This window comes from Crocodylus siamensis, chromosome 6, assembly GCF_052110815.1.
Source record: "Crocodylus siamensis isolate JL-2025a chromosome 6, ASM5211081v1, whole genome shotgun sequence".
Classification (NCBI taxonomy): Eukaryota; Metazoa; Chordata; order Crocodylia; family Crocodylidae; genus Crocodylus; species Crocodylus siamensis.
Genome location: NC_143400.1, coordinates 98267956 through 98290174, shown reverse-complemented (window position 1 = coordinate 98290174; position 22219 = coordinate 98267956). Strand labels below are relative to the sequence as shown.

Below are 22219 nucleotides of genomic sequence, written 5' to 3'. Positions count from 1 at the left end.
TTGATTCACAACATGGGTGGACCTCAGATCTCAGCGAGGGGGTTGTGGGGGCACAACCTCTTCAGTGGTGTGGTGTGCTCGTGGTGAGGGGAGTGAGAAGAGCTTGTCATGCGTGCATCACACAGCTAAAGTGGGTGTGATTGTGCGCACCCCCCCCCCAGGATCTGGGATGCCAGTGATCGCTGCGCTCACCAGCATGTCATCAGAGCTCCTGCTCAGAGCTTTGTGTGTTGCAAGTCTGTGAGCTCACTGGCTGGTCAGTGTGAGCTCTGCCCAGAGTCTCTGCTTTCAAGCAGCTCTGGAGCCCAGGGGGTGAGTGCTGCAGTTGTACACCCTCCTCCTCCCTCTCTCAGCACCCCTGCATTCTCCATGCCCCCAGATCTCCTGCTGAATTGAGCGGGAGGGGAAAAGAGGAGAGGGGCAATTTGCAGTAGGAGCTGGTCTACCCAGGACCCAATCCCAGTGTGTGGCAATGGCCTGTTCGCGGTTTGATCCAATTCCATGGGGCTTGGACATTTGGTGGCACTGCTCCTCTCCTGCCACCTTTCTGGAGCTTTGGGGAGTTTTGCAGCCTAAGAGTTGAACGCCCCTGAGCTAAATTGATAGTGTCCTTTTATCAACTAATCTCAGTCTCAAAAAAGCACCTTTTTTGAGACTGAGATTAGTTGATAAAAGCATTTGGTTGGAACTGCATGACATTTTTGATTAGGAAACTAGAGCAGTGCAAAGCCTATGTGGCACATGGTAAATGGATTAAAACCTGACAAAGGGACAGGTTTCAAGCTATAACTTCAAGTAGGAAATCATGACCATGTAAGTGAATTTCTAGTGAGGCCTCACAGGCATCAGTTCTCAAGCATGTGATATTTAACATCGTTATCAGTGACCTGAAAGAAAACAAAGACATGCATGCTGGTCTGTTTTAGCTGCTTTCAAAGGAAGCAGACACTAACTCTTGTGCTGCAGTGAAACAAGTGACCTAAATTCCACTAAATTTAGCAGGGCTACAGCTGGAGTGTCTCTGTTACGCTTCCAGGCTACAGAAGGATGCAGGTGTAACAGATGCATCATGAAGGGTGTGTGCTGGTCTCCAGGATACAGTTATTACATCTGTCAGTGTCCAAAATCAAAGGCTGGAAGAGTGGTAAGCAGTCAAGGTGACAGATCAGTGAGATGGAGTGATCTGTTGCTGGGCACAAGCAATATGTATTTTAACGTGCAGTTTCTGGGAGGATGGAATTGAACCCATGAGTCTACCTTGTAGGACTGAGTGAACAATATTAATTCAGAGAATGGACCTGTCTGTTGTTGTGGGCTGGCCAAGGAAGAGCTCTGCACAGTGTGCAGCAATGACGAAAGAAAACAAGATGAAAGGATGTTGACTAATGAGGAAAACACTGCCACCGTACAAGTTTGTGTCTTATCTTCGTCTGGATGTGGTGTGCAGCTGTGGTCACTTCATGTCAGAAGGGCTGTTGCAGATGTAGAGGGTTTCCAGAGAGGGTGATGAGAAGGATTTGAGGCATGGAGTGGAGAAATGGGATTGACTCTTCAGGAAGGAGACAGATACTTTTACCACGTCCTTTCTTTCTAAAAGGAAGGTTTTTCTGGGTTAGGATGTTAATGCATTCAGGATTGGTTTGCAAGATGTGCCATCCAGTTCAGTCTGCTGTGTGGTAGCTTTCAAATTCCAATTTCTAAAGCTACCTCTTCTGAGATATCATCACATATGACCGGTGCTGAGGTGTGGGTCTAGGTGACTGTGTTTAGACCACTACTTGGCAATGGGAATTCACTCCATTGTTTGCTTTCTACCTGTGTCTTTTCACCCAAATAATTCCAAGAGCCCAGGATGAGATTTTGAAAACCGACCAGAGAATTTAATTGCACAGTTTCATAGTTTTGTAGTTTCTAGGGTCGGAAGGGACCTGAGCAGATCATCAAGTCTGACCCCCTGCCATGGCAGGAAACAGTACTGGGGTCAAACGACCCCAGCAAGGTGTTCATCTAACCTCCACTTAAACACCCCCAGGGTAGGAGCCAGCACCACTTCTCTTGGAAGCTGGTTCCAGACCCTAGCCACCTTGACCGTGAAGTCGCGCCTCCTGATGTCTAGTCTGAATCTCCCCTCTGCCAGCTTGTGACCTTTATTCCTGGTCACTCCTGGCAGTGTTTGGGGGAACAGAGACGCCCCCAATGCCTGCTGATCCCCCCTGACTAGTATGTACCAGGCCACTAGATCCCCCCTCAGCCTTCTCTTGTGGAGGCTGAACAGGTTCAGGTCCCGTCGCCTCTCCTCATAGGGCCTGCCCTGCTGCCCCGTGACCATGCGAGTGGTCTCCTCTGGACCCTCTCCATGTTGTCCACATCCCTCTTGTAGTGTGGCGCCCAGAACTGGACACAGGACTCCAGCTGCAGCCTGACCAGTGCCGAATAGAGGGGGAGGATCACCTCCTTGGATCTGCTTGAGATGCATGTGTGGATGCATGACAAGGTGCAATTGGCCTTCCTGACCCCCACCGTTAAGTCTCTTTTCCCTGGACTGCCTTGTATTCTAACCCGGAGCACTTCAGAGTGCCTCTCCCCTGACTCCGTGCTAATTGACGAGGATGGGTATTCCTCCTTAATGTAGAGTGTCACGCCCCCACCTTTCCTTCCTATCCTGTCCCTCCTGTACAGCCTATAGCCCTTGATATTCCCCCACCAGTCATGCGATGAGTCCCACCACGTTTCAGTGATCCCCACAATGTCTGGGTTGGTGTCAGCTAGCAGGAGGGTGAGTTCCTCCTGCTTGTTTCCCATACTACGAGCGTTTGTGTAGAGGCATTTGAGGCCTCCTGTGGATGTGTGTACTGACCCCCTAATCACAGCATTGCCCTGGCCCCTGTCGCTTACCTGTGTATACGTTTCGCTTGTTGGTCTAGGCTGGGCTGTACTTGTGGGTGTTGCTTGGTCAGGCAGTCCAATGAGTCTTCCACCCTCATCTTCATCTTCCCCTTCCCCCGACGAGCCTAGTTTAAAGCCTACTGGAGGAGGTCCGGGAATTGTGTTTAGATCTAGTCACAGGATCACATGTTCTTTTTAAATTTGCTGAGTTTTGACACAATTCAGGCATGTTCTTTTGCTTTTGGCCTCTCTACATTCTTGGGGTACAGGCCTTCCATCTAGACCCCTTCCTGAGTGATCAAAAACCATCCTTCCCTGCCCCCATTGGGCTGTGATCAAACCCAGTAATGCTGTTCCCCAAGTCTGTACACCTTTTTTGCTCGCTTGGGCCCAATCCATGTATGTAAAATGGGATGTTCACAGGATTGGGCACAAACATCTTATTGTCAGGTGGTGAGCATGCTTCAACTTGGACCAGAACTCATCTAAGTTCCAGTCTAAATCAGAGAGAGAGAGAATTGGGGTCGTTGAAGGGAGGAGGGCCAGAAGGGACCTCCAGAGGTCGCATCTCATCCCTTGCCTGAGGCAGGACCGGCCCTGTCCCGATCATCCCATACAAACCGTAATCTCAACTCTACATGAGACGACCATCAGCCCTGACGCAACACAGACCTAGCACCCCAACCTGCCACAGGCAAAGCAAGGGAGCCCCTGCAGCCAGTGCTCTGCTTCTCTGAAATGTTGTCAATATACACTGCAGGGATCCCAGGTAGAGGCCATGCCCCTGCTACAAAAGGTAAAACCACTTCAGTCTGTACCAGTCTGACCATGGGGTGTAATTTCTTCTTGGCCCCACAAAAATGGTGCTGGTCTGATGCTGAGTGACAGGGGAAGGCCCTCTAGGCAGGAACCTGCAGCTTTAAATCCCAGCAAGAGCATTGGCACAGCCCAGTCCCCATCCCCAGCTACGGCTGTAGCCAGCACCCTAGTGCCCCTGGGAAGGCTTTGAAGCATCCTGATGTACAGAAAATGGAGGGTGGGACTGGGGGCAACCAGCAAAGTCCAGAAGCCTGGGAAATGCCTGTAGCAGAACATGGGCATCACCCCATGTAGCTCATCCCCCACCAGGGGCTGTTCAATCTCCTCTTGAACACCTCCAGTGATGCCAAGTCCACAGCTTCCTTAGACAGTCTGTGCCACTGCCACACTGTTCTCACAGGGAAGTGTTTCTGGATATCCAGTCTACACTTACTTTGCTGCAACTTCAAGCCATTGGTCTGCACCGTTGCCTGCAGCAAGAAGGAAAAGGTGCTTTCCCTCTTCTTTGTGGCAGCTCTTCAAGTATTTGCAGACTGCTATCATGTCCCCTCTTAAGTGCCTTTTCTGCAGGTTGAATATGCCCAGCTCCTTCAGCCTCTTCTTATGTGACTTTCCTGCCAAGCCCTTGATCATCTTTGTCGCTTACTCCTTGACCCTCTCTAACCTTTCCCTGTCCTTTTTAAATTGTGGGGCCCAGAACTGCATACAGTATCCAGATAAGGCCTGAGCAGGAGGCAGTACCACCTCTGTGTCTTTTACCTAATGCTGCTGCTGATGCAGCACAAAACTACATTTACCTTTTGTGCGGCTTCATCACACTGCAGGCCCCTGTTGAGTCTGATCTACCGAAACTCTCAAGTCTCTTTCCATAGAGCTGCCATCGAGCCTGGTGTCACCCATTTTATATTTCTGGTTTTGTTTATTCCTCCTGAGGGGAGAACCTTGCATTTGTCCACACTGGCCTTCATCCTGTCTGCTCCAGCCCAACTTTCCAATCTGAGATCCTTCTGAATTGCACTGCCATCATCTAGTGTGTCCACAATCCTTCCCAGTTCTGTGTAGTTTGCAAACTTGCTCAAGCTTTGTGCCAGCATCTAAATCGTTAATAAACACGGTGAACAGCACCAGGCTCAGAACAGACCCCTGTGGGACTCCACTCAAAACCTTCTGCCATTTTCACATGGACCCATTAATAACTCCCCTTTCCCTGCGGCTCTTGAGCCAGTTGTCTACCCATCTTTATAGTAGTCTTGTCCAGCCCACGTTTGTCCTTGCTGAAGTCCAGATACATAATACCCACGTCATTCCCTTCATCCACCCAAGTAGCTACTTTGACAAAGAAGGAGATCAAATTTGGCACAATTTGTTTTTCATGAATCTATGCTGGCTGCTTGCAATCAGCTTTTCTTCCTCCTGATGCTGGCAAATGGCCTTCCTTAGGAAAAGTTCCAGTAACTTCCCAAGTATTGAGGGGAATAATGGATTCAGAGCCCTTTCTCAGGTTACTCCTTCCTTGGTTGCATTGGAGGTCCACATGACTAGCATCCAGCTGTAGTTCTGGGGGGCTTCCCCAAGTGGTAACCAGCCAGATTGGTGATTCTGATTTGCTCTCTGCTGGTAGCTCTCAGCTTGGTATGGGGGTTTCTCCTCATGTTTTGTGGGTGCTTCAGCTCAAAGTGGAAGCTGACAATGAAAGTGAGGGCACAGTACTATTTGCAGCAATGCTGGTGCTCACTAAAGAGAATGTTTTGCAGATGGATGCAGGGTGCTAATCTGTCACAGATTTTTTCCTGCTGTTGCATTGAGTGGAAGAAGAGTGTAGCTGTGCTGTAGGTGTTAATGGGATCTGTTATTCACTGGATGAATATTGTTTGTGTTGCTTGTTTGATTTACATTAGAATATATGAAATTCACAGAACTTCAGGAAAACTTCCAGTCTATTTGCCAGCGTGCCAGGGTTCCCTTTCCCAGGTAGGGAAAAGCATAACGTGGACAGAACCAGGAGAAGGAAGCTGTGTCCTGACTTGGTCATAAACTCTTACTCTGTCAAGAAGTTATATGCCTGTTGGCTTTTGCCACCTTACATTAAAAATGTATTTGTTTTGGTCCTGTATCAGGCTTTTCCCAGCCTTGTGCTTCTAAATTTATACAGGTTTCCCTCGCTTTATCCTGTACATGTGTTCCTGGAAAACAGCACATAACTCGAATTCACATAAAGGGAACCCATTTTTGATGTAACAAATAGGGATATGGCTCCAAGACCATGACTGTTCTGACCCCCAGACCCATTCCTACCACTTTTACAAGACAGTTTTGTACTCACCAACAGCAGACAGTACACACAAGCATGTGGTAGTGGTGAATGTTACCATAATGGGGATGGCAGCTAGAGAAACATGTCTCGGACAATGATCGAGGAGCACAGATCCACACAGGAGCCTGTATTTTGGTGCATATCACTCCCACAAGGCACTGCACAAAGCAGCTGACTGCAGGCTTCCACCACACTGATCGCGTAAGAGTGAATTTACCTCGCATATAACGAATTTGTGGTATGAAAAGGGTCATCGCATAAGAGCAAATTCACACACACAGAACTCACATAAAGCGAGGGAAAGCTGTACACATCATTGTGATCAGCCAGTTTTCATTACTGGAGTACCTGGAACTGTCCTATTATCTTGCTGAACAGTGATGGTCTACTAAGTTTTTTTTTTTTAGTTTTTTTTTCCAGGTAAGGCATTTTTAATTTTGAGAGTGACTGTCATTTTAAATAACAGTTGAAGTGTGAGGAATGCAGTTTTAAAGCAGAATCTGCTGTAGTAGGCCTAAGAGCCTTCAGAGAAATGGTATATGAAGACCTATGAGAGAGAACTGTTAGGTTTTACTTCCTGTTAAACGTATTTGGTCCGACATGAAAAGACTCCTACAATCCAAAATACTTTGAGCTACCTTTTTAATGGCTTTTCTTTTTCTTTCAGATGCTGTTTGATCAAACCCAAAGGTCAATTAAAGCACAACTTCAGACATTTGTTAAAGAGTAAGTTTATTTTCACTGTTTAGCAATTCAGTTTAAACAACAGAGGGGGAAGTCCTTTGTAAGGCCAAATAAGAAATCAACTTCTGATGAGGCCGGGGAAACTATTCTTGGGAACTGTCAACTATTCTTCCTATAAACAGTTCCACCCAACATGCCTAAACAAGCTGGTATGTAGTTGGATTAGGGTGGAGACATTTTTATATTAAAACAAGGTATGTAATAAGTTTCAATTCAGGTGTTGTCTTTATTAAGACACAATGCAACTTTATGTTGTTGCTTCCTAAGAAATGTCTATGATGAGGTAAATTATAGATGCAGCTTTCTGTAAAGTGTCTGTGCTCCTCCTGTGCTCCCAGAGCTGGGGTTTGCTGCCAGGATGCAGGCATGCACAGGATGCTCAGCATCTGAGGGAGCCAGCACTTGCCTCCTCTCATGGGCTGGACGCCAGCACTTGCCTCCTCTCAGAGCAAGGAGCGTAACCTGATTGGAAATTTTACTAAACATGAGGAACTAATTAAAGAAATAAGTATGAAGTGACTGTTTTATATTTCTTACAGTTTTACATTCCAAAAGAATTGGAGATGTAGAAAAACATTTAAAATGTTTAAAATGTTAATGTGAGTGAGTTTGTTTTTTTTAAAGTCGTGACTTATCCTCCCTGGCATGGACTAGATGATGTGGGCCTCTTGGAGGCCTCGCTGTGGTGTGATTCAGTAGGTTCTGTGGAGTTACAGTGAAGACTCCTGCCAAGATACTTAACAGCCATGTGTTTCTTATTTGGTTCTCTATTAAACTGGCTGCCTTGCATTCCCAGAACCTTGGCTTTTTATATATGCTCCAGGGATTAGAAATGGCACTGGAAGTGTGTGTAAAGCACTGCTAGGGCTTTTCTCAGTCCCCAGTAAGTGAACTGTTTTCTAAATTTCACTGAGAAAAGAGTGAAAGGGAGACAGAGCATGGAGCCAGGAAGGCCTCACTTCATTGTACTTATGCTGCACATCTGATCCAAATATTTAATGAGTAAAGTAAAACCAAAAAAGGCTAGATTGGATACTTGCATAGAGAGCAGTGTAGAAAGGGGTTTCCATTTACTGTAATGTTTAAGCAGTCATTCCATGATGAACAAAATATGCTTTCAGGGGCATTTCAAGCCATCTTTCCTTTTCTTTAGAGATATTAAAAAATTTAAGGATGCAAAGAAGCAATTTGAAAAAGTCAGTGAAGAAAAAGAGAACGCATTAGTAAAAAATGCCCAAGTTCAGAGAAACAAGCAACATGAAGTAGAAGAGGCAACTAATATTCTGACTGCAACACGGAAGTGCTTTCGGCACATAGCTCTGGATTATGTGCTTCAGGTTAGTGTAACAATTGGTTTAAGATTACCATTAAGTGGTGTCTAGTTACTGAGCTGTGTTACTTTTTGGAAATTCCTGCAATAATGTTCTCAATGCCTGTATGTATCGGCAGCATGTAAGTAATACATTATTTGTGTCCACAAATGATTTTTCATTTTCAGATTACCTTTTAAATAAGGATGTGTTACCCTATGTACTTCTACTGGTTGGTTTTACTATATGTTAAGCTCTTGTTACAGTGACACTGAATGTTCATTTTTATTTAAACACTTTTAAAAACAAATGAGTGTTAAGAGCTGGTTTTATACCTGTTAAAATGGGGGGATCTGTATGTTTAATTTTGCTGTAAGTTGGTGTAAATGTTTGAAAGTTAAGGTTTTGAGTAAAAATGTTGGTTACAAATTACCTGACTATTCAAATCTGACATTTTGGTTGCCATTATGGGTCCACCTTCCCTAGATGAGTTGGTGCAACATTCTTATAAATACAATTCAGAACCATTCTTTAAAATGCCGACTGAAATTTTAATCTGTGGATGTGATAAAAGATCAGTGGCTTGTGTTTTAGAAGGTAAATTTACTAAACAGTTGCATGTACAGTGTTACGTAAGTTTTAAATACAACTAGCAAAAAATCAAAAACTTGACAGTATTTTGTATTAATTCATGTATGCATGTGTGCAGACACTATAGTCAGCAGCACAAATTGCATGTGAAACTCTTGGCCTTAAAAGTGAAATGAGTTATTGTGTACAGCCCAAGCTCAAGAGTGGAGCAGACTTCTATGTTCTGAGAAGCTTGTGCAAGGTCCTAGTGTCCTACAGTGTACGAACATATCATAGGATCATAGGATAATAGGGCTGGAAGGGACCTCGAAGCTCATTTAGTTCAGCTCCTGCTCAAAGCAGGATCATTTCTGACTAAACCATCCCAGCCAAGTGTCTATCTAACCTGCTCTTGAAAACTTCCAAGGATGGAGATCCCACAGCTTCCCTTGGTGCCTGTTCCAGTTCCTGACCACTCTTATATTCATCTCTACCATCAGTTTTCCCTGCTGCAGCATGAGGCACTTGCTTCTGTCCCCTGTGGCTACAGACAAAAGCCCATCTCCATTCTCTTTATAATCAGGTGTTTGAAGACTGTTATCAGATCCTCCCTCAGTCTTCTCTTCTCCAGACTAAATAACCCTAGTTCTTCCAGCCTTTCCCATCCATCTCGACTCCTCAGCCTCTAATAATTTTTGTTGCCCCATGCTGGACTCTTTCCAAACTGTCTATACCTTTCTGGAAGTGTTGGGGACCCAAAACTGAGCATCAGACGAGACCTCAGCAGTGCTGAGCATAGAACAGAATAACTGCTTCCTTTGGCTTGCAAGTGACACTCTTGTTCATACAGCCTAGGCTGCTGTTGGCTTTTGCAACAAGAGCAAGCTGTTGGCTCATTCAATTTATGGTCCACTGTCATGCCAGGTCCTTGCTTGCAGCACTGCCAGTCACTCCCCAGTCTGTATTTGTGCATGTGGTTATTCTGTCCCAAGTGCAGGGCTTTGCACTACTCCTAGTCGTGTCTCTGCCCTGAAGAGCTTATAGTTTAAGTCCAAGATGAAATAGCAGATTGAAAAAACTGACAGATGCCTAACAGTGAGCCATTTTCACAGCACACCAGCTACCTAGGGGGATTACATGACAGTTCCTGTGATAGCAAGGAGCTGTGATTGATGACCCAGCAGGTCCTCTTCTGTCTTTATGAAACTCTGTTCCTAATCACTGCTCATTTTTCTTGGCATTAGAGTGGAGGAGAGTTTTCAAAAACAGGCACAAGTGGGGCAGAAGTTGTCGCATGTGGTATGCGGGTGAATTTTTCTCCAACCCCATAAGCTAAAAGAATAAGTAACAAGCTTCTATTCGAGACATGTAGTGCGCTGTGCACATGATTCCAGTTAGAGATAGGCTTCTTGGCATGGAGCTTTTTCTGCGGTAGGGAAATATGACTCACTGCTGCAGTTTTGTGGCCATAGTAATGAATTTATATTTAGCATTTTTGTCTTTTTTTTAAATCCAGAAAGCTAAGGGTTTGTTCAATACAACTTTTTTTTTTTTAAAGTGCATGTTTGTTTCAGGCAGCTTTCCAAAGGGTTGAATATTTTGTTTTAGAAGTACCATCTGTTCTTGCTTACAGCTTCAGTAAAGTTATTTCATTTGCTAGCCATCTTTGAACAGATAAGCAGAGGAAATAAATTCCAAGATGATACATGTCTCATTTAACTGAGGCTTTTTTGGATCAAATCTCTGGTTTTGTAAAATAGCATTAAATTAGTGACCAGAGGGCAGAAAGAATACAGTAATGTAAATATCAGCAATTATACATGAAAGGGAAGACACGAGTAATGCTTTCTTGGACGGTCTGTAAATACTAGTCACAGGTGACTTCAGTTAAGTTAAAAGATGAAATGTATGCAAAATACCGTTAGACTAAGAAATGTAAAGTGGGTACATTTTGACTGAGCTCTTGGAGGTTGGAACCCAGTTGTCTTTGCTGTCTGTACTCTCTGACCTGTGTTGGCATTATGTGACCTAGATTTTAAAAACAAAACATATGAGAGTTCTTTTAATATTTTTGTGCTAATAAAAGATGCTCAAAAATACTATTATACTGGAATTGCAAGATTTTTCTTAAGTGTTTACATTTAGAAATCATAGAGAAGCAGGGCTGGAATGGACCTCAAGAGGTCATCTACTTCAACCCCCGCCTGAGGCAGAAAAGGTCCTGTGTCTCATATGGAGAGCAAATCTGCAACCTTGACATTATTAGCACAATGCTCTAAACAGCTGAGCTAATCAGCTGCTTTGATACAATAATGAAAGTAAGTGTAGTAGTTTGTATCTTTTCTTTTGTATTAAAATGCTCTGAGGAGTCAGATGTTAAATTCAATTCTTCCCATGTTTTAAATTTACTTGACTAACAGTAGGCAGTTACTTGGATTATTACAATTTGTTTTTGTGAGAAATTTGGAAAAGAATGAAACAAAATACTTTTTTTCCTAGATGAATGTTCTTCAATCTAAAAGAAGATCAGAGATCTTAAAATCGGTAAGGTATTTTAATATTCATATGCAAAACATGTCTAAATAAACCTGAAATATTAAAATAAAATGATTGCCCTCTGATCAGTGACAATTGTAAAATTAATTTGTCCATTCACGTGTCATGCAGCTACCAGTGCAACTGTCATCTTTGGCAGTGGTAGAAGTACAGGCCAGAATGAAGACATGGATTCCTCTGTGTAATGGTGATTCCCTTGATGGGGGATTGGGGCACATTGCTTTGCTTTTCATTGCCTGTGCTGCGCATGTTTTATGGCTAAATTTGAAAACTTTGGTTTCCATACGTTTCAGTTTTTATGAGTACTACATTCACTTACAGCAAAGATTTATCAACCACGATGCTGCAGCACCCTAGGGTGCCTTGAGATCTTTCCAGGGGTGCTTAGGGATACTGCTCAGTGTTAGCACTGATGTGTGCAAACATGATCCACAAGACAAACCCAGAGATTTCAAATAGGAATCCAGAGTGTTAAAAACATTTCTGACCTGTTGTGGTCTGTCTTAATTCTTTGCAACACAAGAATTGTTTTAGTATTTTTATGTAGTCAAAAAAAACAAGTAAAAAAACCCAAGCGCTGGCATATTTTCTGAGGGGTGCCTTGAGCCTAAGGAGGTTGAGAACCACTGACTTTAGAAAGAGTATTTCTCCCGACTGTTTCTAAGTCTGAGCCTCTTACATCCTGAAAAGCTGTGTTTTTACTTGAATAAAACCGAGTCCGCAAATGTGGTACACTTTTTTTGCTTTATGCCTCCTCTATGTTTGCTGTGCCAGAAAATACATAACCACAAACAGTATCCTTCATTTCTTCCCTATCTTGTTTCCTTTCCTCCCCATATGCCACCTGAAGTCGCTTGTTTCCTTCAGAAAACTAAAGGGCCAACTTCCAGTTTCCTTAACTGTACTTCCTTTAAACTGTGAAGGTTTTGGTCTGTATCACAACATGTTTTATTTATGCCACTTTGAATAGCTTCCCTATTCTATTTCCCCTCCTAATGATGTGTAAAAAATGTGTGATTTTGTTTTGTTTTGTTTTTGTTTTTTGATGCAAGTTTTCCCTGTTTTTGGAAAGAGGTCATCTTTTGAGGCCCAAAGGAAAGAGAACATGAACTTTTTAGTTGTGGCCTAGAGTTATGTTGATGAATGCTTGACAGACACATTCTGTACTATCCATTTGTTTTAAGTGTCTGAGGGTATGTAGTTGTTAACAAAATTATTTTAAACAACCTGAATGAAAAAGTCACTACTTCCTCCAGTCAGGTTGACTTTGATCTGTCGGATAACTTTATTAACCCATTTTTTAAAGCTTGAGGGTCCAGGCCTGACTGCTGCTTTGAATTTTGCATTATCATTTATGCCAACACATAAGAACATAAGAAGCACCATATAGAGCCAGACCAATGGTCTACCTAGACCATTACCCTATTTCCAACAGTGGGAGTAGTAGATGCTTTAAGATGGAGGGCATGTGAACATGGCATATCCAGATCCGTTCCCTGTCATCTCCTTCCTGACCTCCCTGAGTGCCAAGTGACCATGGAGTGGGTGGAAGCTACCACCCTTATACATTTGATTCAAATTCACTGTATATACATATTCACTGATACAAGTGTAAGGCTGGTCAGTTAAGCCCCATGGTTTCCCTAAGCTCTTTTGCAAGACACAGTTCAGCTCTTACATTTTTATAGTCAAAATGAGTGAAAACTATGGGAATAATCCCATTGCAAAGAACCCCAACCACAAGAGAAGGTTGAGAGGCGACCTTGTGGCTGCCTATAAATTCATCATGGGGGCGCAGAAGGAAATTGGTGAGGCTTTACTCACCAACGTGTCCCTGAGGGTTACAAGAAATAATGGCCATAAGCTAGCAGAGAGCAGATTTAGACTGGACATTAGGAAGAACTACTTCACAGTTGGAGTAGCCAAAATCTGAAATGGGCTCCCAAGGGAGGTGGTGCTCTCTCCTACCCTGGGAGTCTTCAAGAGGAGGTTAGATAGGCATCTGGCTGGGGTCATCTGAACCCAGCACACTTTCCTGCCTATGCAGGGTGTCGGACTTGATGATCTGTTGAGGTCCTGTCCCTTTTTAGGTTAGATATTAGGAAGAACTACTTCGCTGTAAGGTTGGCCAGAGCCTGGAATAGGCTTCCCAGAGAGGTGGTACTCTCACCTTCCCTGGAAATCTTCAAGACGAGACTGGATAGGCACCTGGCTGGGGTCTTAGGACCCCTCCCACCCCCAGTGCTTATTCCTGCCCATGGCAGGGGGTCGGACTCGATCTGTCTAGGTCCCTCCCGACTCACTGATTCTATGATTCTGTGACCCTAACATCTATGATTCTATGAATCTGTAAGGAGTTACTTATGTGAAAGCTGACAGCCATCTATTTGAAGTTGCTTTTTAACATATCCTTTCTCTTTGCTTTAGATGTTATCCTTCATGTATGCCCATCTGACTTTCTTCCACCAAGGCTATGATCTCTTCAGTGAACTGGGGCCCTACATGAAAGATCTTGGAGCCCAGGTAACACAACAAAGTACAATCCTGCAGTAAAGTACGTTTGAATGTATGTTTGGGAATAATACAAGGGAAAATAGGCAGTCGCTGTAACAGTTCTTTAATGGGGTACAAACACTTGATTCAGTATGGATGTACCAAGATGTTTGCTAGCATGTCTTTGTAAGGTAATTGGCATGTTATGAGGGGTGAAAAGCTGAGTCTGCCCCAAATAACTGGCATACTATTTTATCAGTAGAAACCACTGATGTCCAACCTTCTTGTTCCATGTGCTGGATAAGGGGTACCAGCTTAGTCTCTGGGCCAGATCCAGTGTCCTGGGTGGACGCACCTGGGCCAGATCTAGCGTAGGAGCTGGGAGTTGAGCACCCTTGGTATACACTGATTCCTTGTCATTGAAATCTGTAGGGCTGGCAAATGACTGGTGTTGTTTTGTTCAGTATAGATGACTGCTTGCTTTAGCTGTGGACCTCTGCATGGTGGACCTGTAGTAGTGGGTCAGGCATAACATTGCAGTTAGAAACATAAAAAGATGCAGATAATTTGGAACCTTTTAAATTTAAGTAAATATTGGAAAAACTAGCTTCAGGTATCAAATACCCCTGCATTTTTTTTGTAATTGGTGTCACAATTTCATTTCTTTTATTTTCCATTTTAATTTGTAAATGTTTCTGAATGACGGCCTCATTCAGACAGGAGAATTGAACACAATTCACTCTGCAGAGGGACATGGCAAAGCGGCACATGTAAGACTTTGAAGTGCACAGGTACACGACTTGGAGGCTCACCTGCAATGTAGTGTTTACCTAAGCCATGTGATCTGTTGGTGTAGACATGCTGTCCTGTTGCAGAAAGTGACTTGTGGCAGTGTGGTTTAACTTGGTTTGGCACCAGAGAGCTGTGTTGGTGTTTCTGCTCTATCATCACTGGTGAGGACTTGCCTGGAGTACTGTGTCCAGGTTCTAGAAAGGTATGGACAGCTTGTAAAGACTTCAAGAGAGAGCAACTGGGAGGCCGACTTATTAAGAACGGCTGAAAGAACTAGGGTTACGTACCCTTGAGAAGAGACGACTGAGAAGAGTTTGAAAAGTCACTGGATACCTGAAGGGCAAATACAGAGAGGATGAAGATGGGCCTTTCCATAGGGAACAAGACTAGGATCAGTGGACTCCAGCAACAAGAGAGGAAATTTGGGTTGGAGATGAGAAGGAACTTTCTGACTGCGAGGGTGGTCAGACACTGGAAAAGGCTGCCTAGAGAAGCCATGGAATCTCCATCCCTGGACATTTTCTAGACAAGATGGTCGGATACTTGGCTGGACCAGTTTAGTTGGGGCTGATCCTGCCTGAAGCAAGGGCCTGGACTACATGGCCTTGTGAGGTCCCTTCCAGCCCTACTATCCTGTGATGCAGTGACTTATATTTTATGTCAGTTTTGGGCCTTTGATGGTTTGTAGCAGAACAACTGCACTGATGCCAAAATTAAAGTGAAAGGGAAAAAATAGAGGGATGCTATAAGATGTGAACAAGTAGAATTTTTTTGCCCGATTTTCTCCTGCTTTATAGAACTACCGTAGGAGTGGCAGGTAACAATTGTGGATACAAGGTTCAGACCAGTGTGTGATCTTTTTTTCAGTTGAGGGGATCCCTTTTAAATTTTGCTTTCATGCTTTTCTATATTATTTCTGGGACCTTCATGTTCTATCACAGGTTTTATTCATGTGATTTTTTTCCTGTTTCTTCACAGAAGGAGCGGTGGCAGGGGGAAGGAGCGGGAAGAAATTTGCTACCTTTTAATTGCAGTTTTAAATTGTCCTAGTTAGGTTTGAAGCTTCCAATTCAATTAGGTTAATGAGGATGGTCAAGTTGCCACTTTTGCTGCTGATATTTGGTTAATGATGCCTGCTGTAAGGCTGTTAACAAGGCAGCTTCACATCTTGTTACAGTACCATGTTACAATGTCTGCATGTTGGCAGCTGGGGGAAACAGCTATTTTACAGCTTGTCTAGTATAGATCATAGTTGCAGCAAAGACCGAGGAAAGAATGTAGAAGTGCTGCAGTTTCCCTCCATCTGTTATCTTATTCTGTTTCAAGTGTTAAAGAAAGGAATATTTTTCTTTGTAGGAATAAGCTTGTTGAGTTTCAGTGAGATATTTAAAATAGCTATTTTGCAGTTTGCATTAGTAGAAGTCCCTTTGAAAGGTCAGAGAGAATGCAGTACATTGGCGTTCCTATTAGCTTTCTGGAAGACATTAGCAGATACCTGCTAATCATGCTTATCAGTGAATTTTCAATTGCTTGCCACCAATTTGATGCAAAGTGGGTACTATTTATAGGTTGATTTTCAAGGTTAGCTAACTTCTAATTATCTGCAGGATAAAAATTTCATAGACGTAGATTTCATAGACATCAGGGCTGGAAGGGACCTCGGGAGATCATGGAGTCCAGCCCCCTGCCCAAAGGGCAGGAAGTGAGCTGGGGTCATAGGATCCCAGCAAGATAAGCATCCAATCTACTCTTGAAGGTGCTCAATGCAGGTGCTTGAACCACCTCCGCTGGCAGACTGTTCCAGACCTTGGGGGCTCAGACAGGAAAGAGATTCTTCCTTATATCCAGCCTGAAACGGTCTTGTAGGAGTTTGTGACCGTTCGACCTGGTCATCCCTTGGGGCGCTCTGGTGAACAGACGTTCCCCCAGATCCTGGTGGTCACCCCTGATAAACTTATAAGTGGCCATCAGATCACCCCTGAGCCTGCGCTTTTCCAGGCTAAAGAGTCCCATGTCTCTCAGCCTGTCATCGTAAGATCTGTTTTCCTGACCTCTGATCATGCGCGTGGCTCTCCTCTGGACTCTCTTGAGCTTCTCCACATCCTTTTTGAATTGTGGAGCCCAAAACTTGGACGCAGTACTCCCGCTGCGGCCTCACCATGGCCGAGCACAAGGGGAGAATGACGTCCCGGGATTTGCTCGAGAAGCATCTATGGATGCAAGCCAGCGTTTTGGTCGCTTTACTAGCCGCAGCATCGCATTGGAGGCTCATGTTCATCTTGTGGTCAATGATGACCCCCAAGTCTCTTTCTTCTGTAGTGCTATCCAACGTAGCACTGCTGAGCCTATAAGGGTGCTGCAGGTTTTTCCTCCCAAAGTGGAGAACCTCGCATTTTTCGGTGTTAAACACCATGAGGTTCTCGTCCGCCCATTTGCTGAGCTTGTCCAGGTCAGCCTGGATCACCCGCCTATCTTCTGGCGTGGATGCTTTGCCCCAAAGTTTGGTGTCATCGGCGAACTTGGCCAGTCCGCTCCTGACTCCAATGTCCACATCGTTAATGAAGATGTTGAACAGTATGGGTCCCAGGACAGAGCCTTGGGGGACCCCACTGGTCACAGGGCACCACGATGAGTGACTGCCATCGATTACAACCCTCTGGGTCCGACCACGGAGCCAATTTCCCAGCCAGCGGATCGTGGTGGAGCTAAGGCCACAACGGGCCAGTTTGGCCAAGAGGTGATCGTGGGATACCAGATCAAAGGCTTTTTTGAAGTCAAGATATATGACATCAATCTCTTCTCCCTCGTCCAGGTGATAGGTCACCTGGTCATAGAAGGAAATGAGATTGGTCAAACAAGACCTACCTGCAACAAACCCGTGCTGGCTATCCCTTAAGATGTTAGCCTGGGCCAGTCCCTCAAGGATGGCCTCCTTAATAAACTTTTCTAAGACCTTCTGCAGGATAGAAGTCAGGCTAATGGGCCTGTAGTTAGCCGGATCCACTCTCCTCCCTTTCTTGAAGATCGGCACCACATTGGCCTTCTTCCAGTCTTCGGGCACTACACCAGAGCGTCAGGAGTTTTCAAAGATCTGTGCCGGGGGCTGGGCTATGACGCTCGCCAGCTCCTTGAGTACCCTGGGGTGAGGATTGTCAGGGTCGGCTGACTTGAAGGTGTCCAGCTTCTCAAGGTGTTCCTTCACGAGGTCAGCATTGATGGAGGGTAGGGGATCCCCATCACCCGGATCTCCCTGTCCCATAGCAGGCATGCGCGTCCCATGGGACTGATGAAAGACTGACACAAAGTACCTATTTAATAGGTTGGCTTTTTCATGGGCATCAGTTGTCAGTTGCCCCATCTGGTTTAGCAGGGGTCCAACATCGCCCTTGCTTTTCCTCCGACTCCCTACATATCTGAAAAAGGACTTTTTGTTGTCCTTGATGCTTGAAGCTAGTTGGAGTTCAGTTGCAGCCTTGGCTTTTCAGTGGGAAGTATGTAAATGTCAGGAACTTGCTGTCTGAATGGATTTTCCTTATGCTTTCAACAATAGCATCACCTTTCAGTTGATAGCAGGAATGGGAAATCTGAAAACCAATAAAAAAAAAAAAATTATTTTATAGAGCGCTTTTGAGTGTTTGACTTTAAGTATAGGGTTTTGGCAGCCCCTTTGATAAAACTGATAGACATATTAAATATTTTTCATGATGTCACTCTGGTAGTGCATTTCTTACACATCACCTAGCTAGCATGGTGAAATGAGGCTGACCTGTTTCACCTTCTAGTTATCCCATCCCAGAGCAATACCACTCTGAATTTACAAAATTGCATCAAAATGCTTAAATGCAAGTAATGACTAGTACTGATGTGGTGTTTCTGTCAATATTAGATTTTCTAGCTGCACATCGTCTTAAAATTTAAAACAAACATTGGAATGTGACTGTTTTGAAAACTGTTAGTAAATGAGGCAAGCACGTTTAGTTCCCTTTAACAGTAAAATAATCAAATATAAACAGAACATTATGAAACAATATCCTGTGTCATTTAAAGACTGTATAGTAGTGGCACAAGGTCTGAGACATGGTTTTGATGATTCAGTCGTGCTATTAGTCATCGCGTATTCTTCAAGTCATTTCATGGCTTGCCACTGCCTTGAGTGGACAACAAGCAGGAGGAACTTACCCTCCTGCTAGCTGACACCAACCCAGACATAGTGAGGCTCACTGAAACGTTGTGGGACCCAACGCATGACTGGGTGGTGAATATTGAGGGCTATAGGCTGTAGAGGAGGGACAGGATAGGAAGGAAAGGTGGGGGCGTGGTGCTCTATATTAAAGGAGGAATACACATCCTTTTCAATTAGCATGGAGTCAGAGGAGAGGCACTCTGAAGTGCTCCGGGTTAGAATACAAGGCAGTCCAGGGGAAAGAGACTTAACGGTGGGGGTCTACTACAGACCACCCAACCAAAGGGAAGAGCTAGACCAGGAATTCTTAAGTCGGCTCATGGAGGTAATTAGGTCCAGGGACATGGTCATCGTGTGGGACCTGAACTTTCCAGACATCTGCTGGGAAGAGCAGTCAGCTGGGTCTGTCTGCTCACGTATGTCCCTAGCCCGAATGCAGGACCTCCATCTAACCCAGGAGGTGCACAGCCCCACTGGGGAGACGCCTTGTTGGACCTGGTGCTGGCCACGGGAGACGACGTGGGAGCGGGCTGCAGGTGCTCGACCGCCTGGGTGACAGCGATCATCGCCAGCTGGGAGTCACCATCCAGCGCAAGGTGGCAAAGGCCTACAGCAAGGCAGCAGCCCTAGATTTCAGGAGGATGGACTTCAGTGAGCTAAGGAGAATAGCTGGGGAAGCACTGAGGTCCCGGAGGTGAGGGGAGCCAGGTGTCCAAGGAGAGTGGTCAGTTCTTAAGGAGACAATCCTACAATGCCAAAAGGAGGTAATCCCAACACGGATCAAAGGGAGCAGGAGGGCGCAAAAGCCCCCACGGCTCACCAAAAGCATCCGGGAATGTCTCCTAGCTAAAAGGGAGGCGCACATCCAATGGCAGGGAGGGACCATCCCCAGGGAGGACTATACTGCGGTTGCTCGGGGCTGCAGGGGGCCAGTCAGGAAGGCCAAGGCAGAGATGGAACTGGGACTAGCTTCCCGGATCAAGGACAACAAGAAGTCCATTTTTTAAATACATAGGGGGCAAAAAGAAGGTACCAGGTAATGTGGGGCCCCAGCAGGACACGCTAGGAAATCTGGTCATCACACCAAACGACAAAACCAACATATTTAACGATTTCTTTGCCTCCATTTTCCTGAGCAGGGACCGGAACAGCCACCCCCCAACTCTGGGCCCCCCTTAGACCCCAGGGGAGGCGCACCTAGGCCATGGGTCAAGGAGGATCTAGTCAGGGAACTTCTGGAGGGACTGGACGTATTCAAGTCGGCTGGTCCGGACAATGTCCACCCCAGGGTGCTGAGGGAATTGGCTGCGGTCATTGCGGGACCCCTGGCACGGCTGTACAAGCACTCGTGGTGCTCTGGTGCGGGGCCGGAGGACTGGAAGAGGGCCAGTGTTGTTCCCATCTTCAATAAGGGGAGGAAGGAGGACCCGGGGAACTATAGGTCAGTCAGTCAGTCCTACCTCTATCCTGGGTAAGCTTTTTGAGAGAATTATTCTGGCACATGTCCAGGAGGGGCCAGCGGGGGAAATTATGCTTAGGGGCAACCAACATGGGTTCATCAGTGGCAGGTCCTGTGAGACCAACCTGGTGGCCTTCTACAACCAGGTCACCAAATCCTTAGACACAGCAGTAGCAGTGGACATAGTCTTCCTGGACTTTCGGAAGGCCTTCGACACTGTCTCACCCCATTCTCATTAAGAAACTGGGGGACTGTGGTGTTGACACCCCCACAGTCAGATGTGTTGCCAACTGACTGGAGGGCTGCACACAGAGAGCGGTGGTGGACGGGTCATGTTTGACCTGGAGGGATGTGGGCACTGGGGTCCCCCGGGGCTTTGTCCTCGGGCCCGCACTGTTCAACATCTTCATCAGTGACTTAGACAAGGGGATAAAAAGCATCCTGTTCAAATTTGCTGATGACACTAAGATGTGGGGGGATGTGGGCATGCTAGAAGGGAGGAATAGGCTACAATTGGACCTAGACAGGTTACAGGGGTGGGCAGATGAGAACAGGATGGGATTCAACACAGACAAGTGCAAGGTGCTGCACCTGGGGAGGAACAGCCAGCACCATACCTACAGGTTGGGGACTCCCTTCTTGTCAGTGCAGAGGCAGAAAAGGATCTTGGAGTCGTCATTGATGCCAAGATGAACACGGGCCGGCAGTGTGGGGAAGCAGTCAGGAAGGCCAACCGCACCTTGTCGTGCATCCACAGACACATCTCAAGCAGGTCCAAGGAGGTGATCCTCCCCCTCTATGCGGCACTAGTCAGGCCGCAGCTGGAGTACTGCGTCCAGTTCTGGACGCCGCACTTCAGGAGGGATGCGGACAACATGGAGAGAGGGTCAAGGGGCAGCAGGGAGGCCCTATGAGGGGAGGCGACGGGACCTGAACTTGTTCAGCCTCCACAAGAGAAGGCTGAGGGGGGATCTTGTGGCCTGTTACAAACTAGTCGGGGGGACCAGCAGGCACTGGGGGAGTCCCCGTTCCCCTGAGCACTGCCAGGAGTGACCAGGAATAACGGTCACAAGCTGGCAGAGGGGAGATTTAAACTAGACATCAGGAGGTGCGACTTCACGGTCAGGGCAGCTAGGATCTGGAACCAACTTCCAAGCAAAGCGGTGCTGGCTCCTACCCTGGGGGGCTTTAAGAGAAGGCTGGATGTACACACCTTGCTGGGGTCGTTTGACCCCAGTACTGTTTCCTGCCGTGGCAGGGGGTTGGACTCTGATCTGCTCAGGTCCCCCGACCCTAGAAACTATGAGTGTGCAGTGGAGATTTACTTGTGGCCCGGAAGGGAGTGCTTGCAGGAAGTGGATTTTGGGTGGCAGGGTAAGGCAGTGTTGTCTTGACAGCAAAAATGAGAACAAACCTTGGACCTAGGCGCAGATCACATCTAGCAAAACAGCTCTAATACAGCAGAGCCTGCTGCCTGGTTGTAGCTTCCTGGTGATATACCCCCACAAGTAAAGATGTTAAAAATTAATCAATGGCAAGAAATTTGAAAAAATCCCAAAGCGTGCTGTGCCTTTTTTACCTCAAACGTTCATCCCCTTGTCACGCTCATGTTTCCTCTCTGCACTGGGCATTTCCTCAAAATACTCTTTCTGAAAAGAGGGAGGATATCATTATAGGATATTATAGATAGAGGACCAGAGTCAATGCTATGCTCATCTCCTGCTGTGTGTAGTGGAGAAGGGATGGATGCAGGCAGGGAGCCCAGGACAGCTTTCTAGAGCCACTTTTGTGCCCATCTTGGATGTTATGAATTTAAGACCTGCTGTGGGCTTATTTCAGATACTTTTAGACGGTCATCCCTGACGCATCCTGTGGAATGGAGGTTCTGCCCATCTCTCTCAAGTACATCTCTAACCTGCAGCCCCATGGTGCATGCATGCCTCTTAGTCTATAAACTATAGTTACAGCATCTCTGTGAGGTATGGGCGTGCTGTTGTCCCTGTTTTATAGGCAAGAAACTGAGGCACAGAGAAGCTAAGAAACTTGTCCAGCATGACGCAGGAAGTCTGGCCGAGCAGGGAACTGAATGCAGT

At 45.8% G+C, this 22219-nt stretch overlaps 1 protein-coding gene across 3 annotated transcripts in view; it reads left to right on the top strand.

Moving 5' to 3' along the window:
* Positions 1-22219, top strand: part of ACAP2 (ArfGAP with coiled-coil, ankyrin repeat and PH domains 2) — a 116837-nt gene that overhangs the window by 53394 nt on the left and 41224 nt on the right. For all 3 annotated transcript variants that reach the window (XM_090053586.1, XM_090053587.1, XM_090053588.1), the window contains exons 5-8: positions 6687-6745; positions 7917-8100; positions 11143-11187; positions 13627-13722. In XM_090053586.1, coding sequence (XP_089909712.1) covers positions 6687-6745; positions 7917-8100; positions 11143-11187; positions 13627-13722 — 384 coding nt within the window. The remainder of the gene's footprint in view (positions 1-6686; positions 6746-7916; positions 8101-11142; positions 11188-13626; positions 13723-22219) is intronic.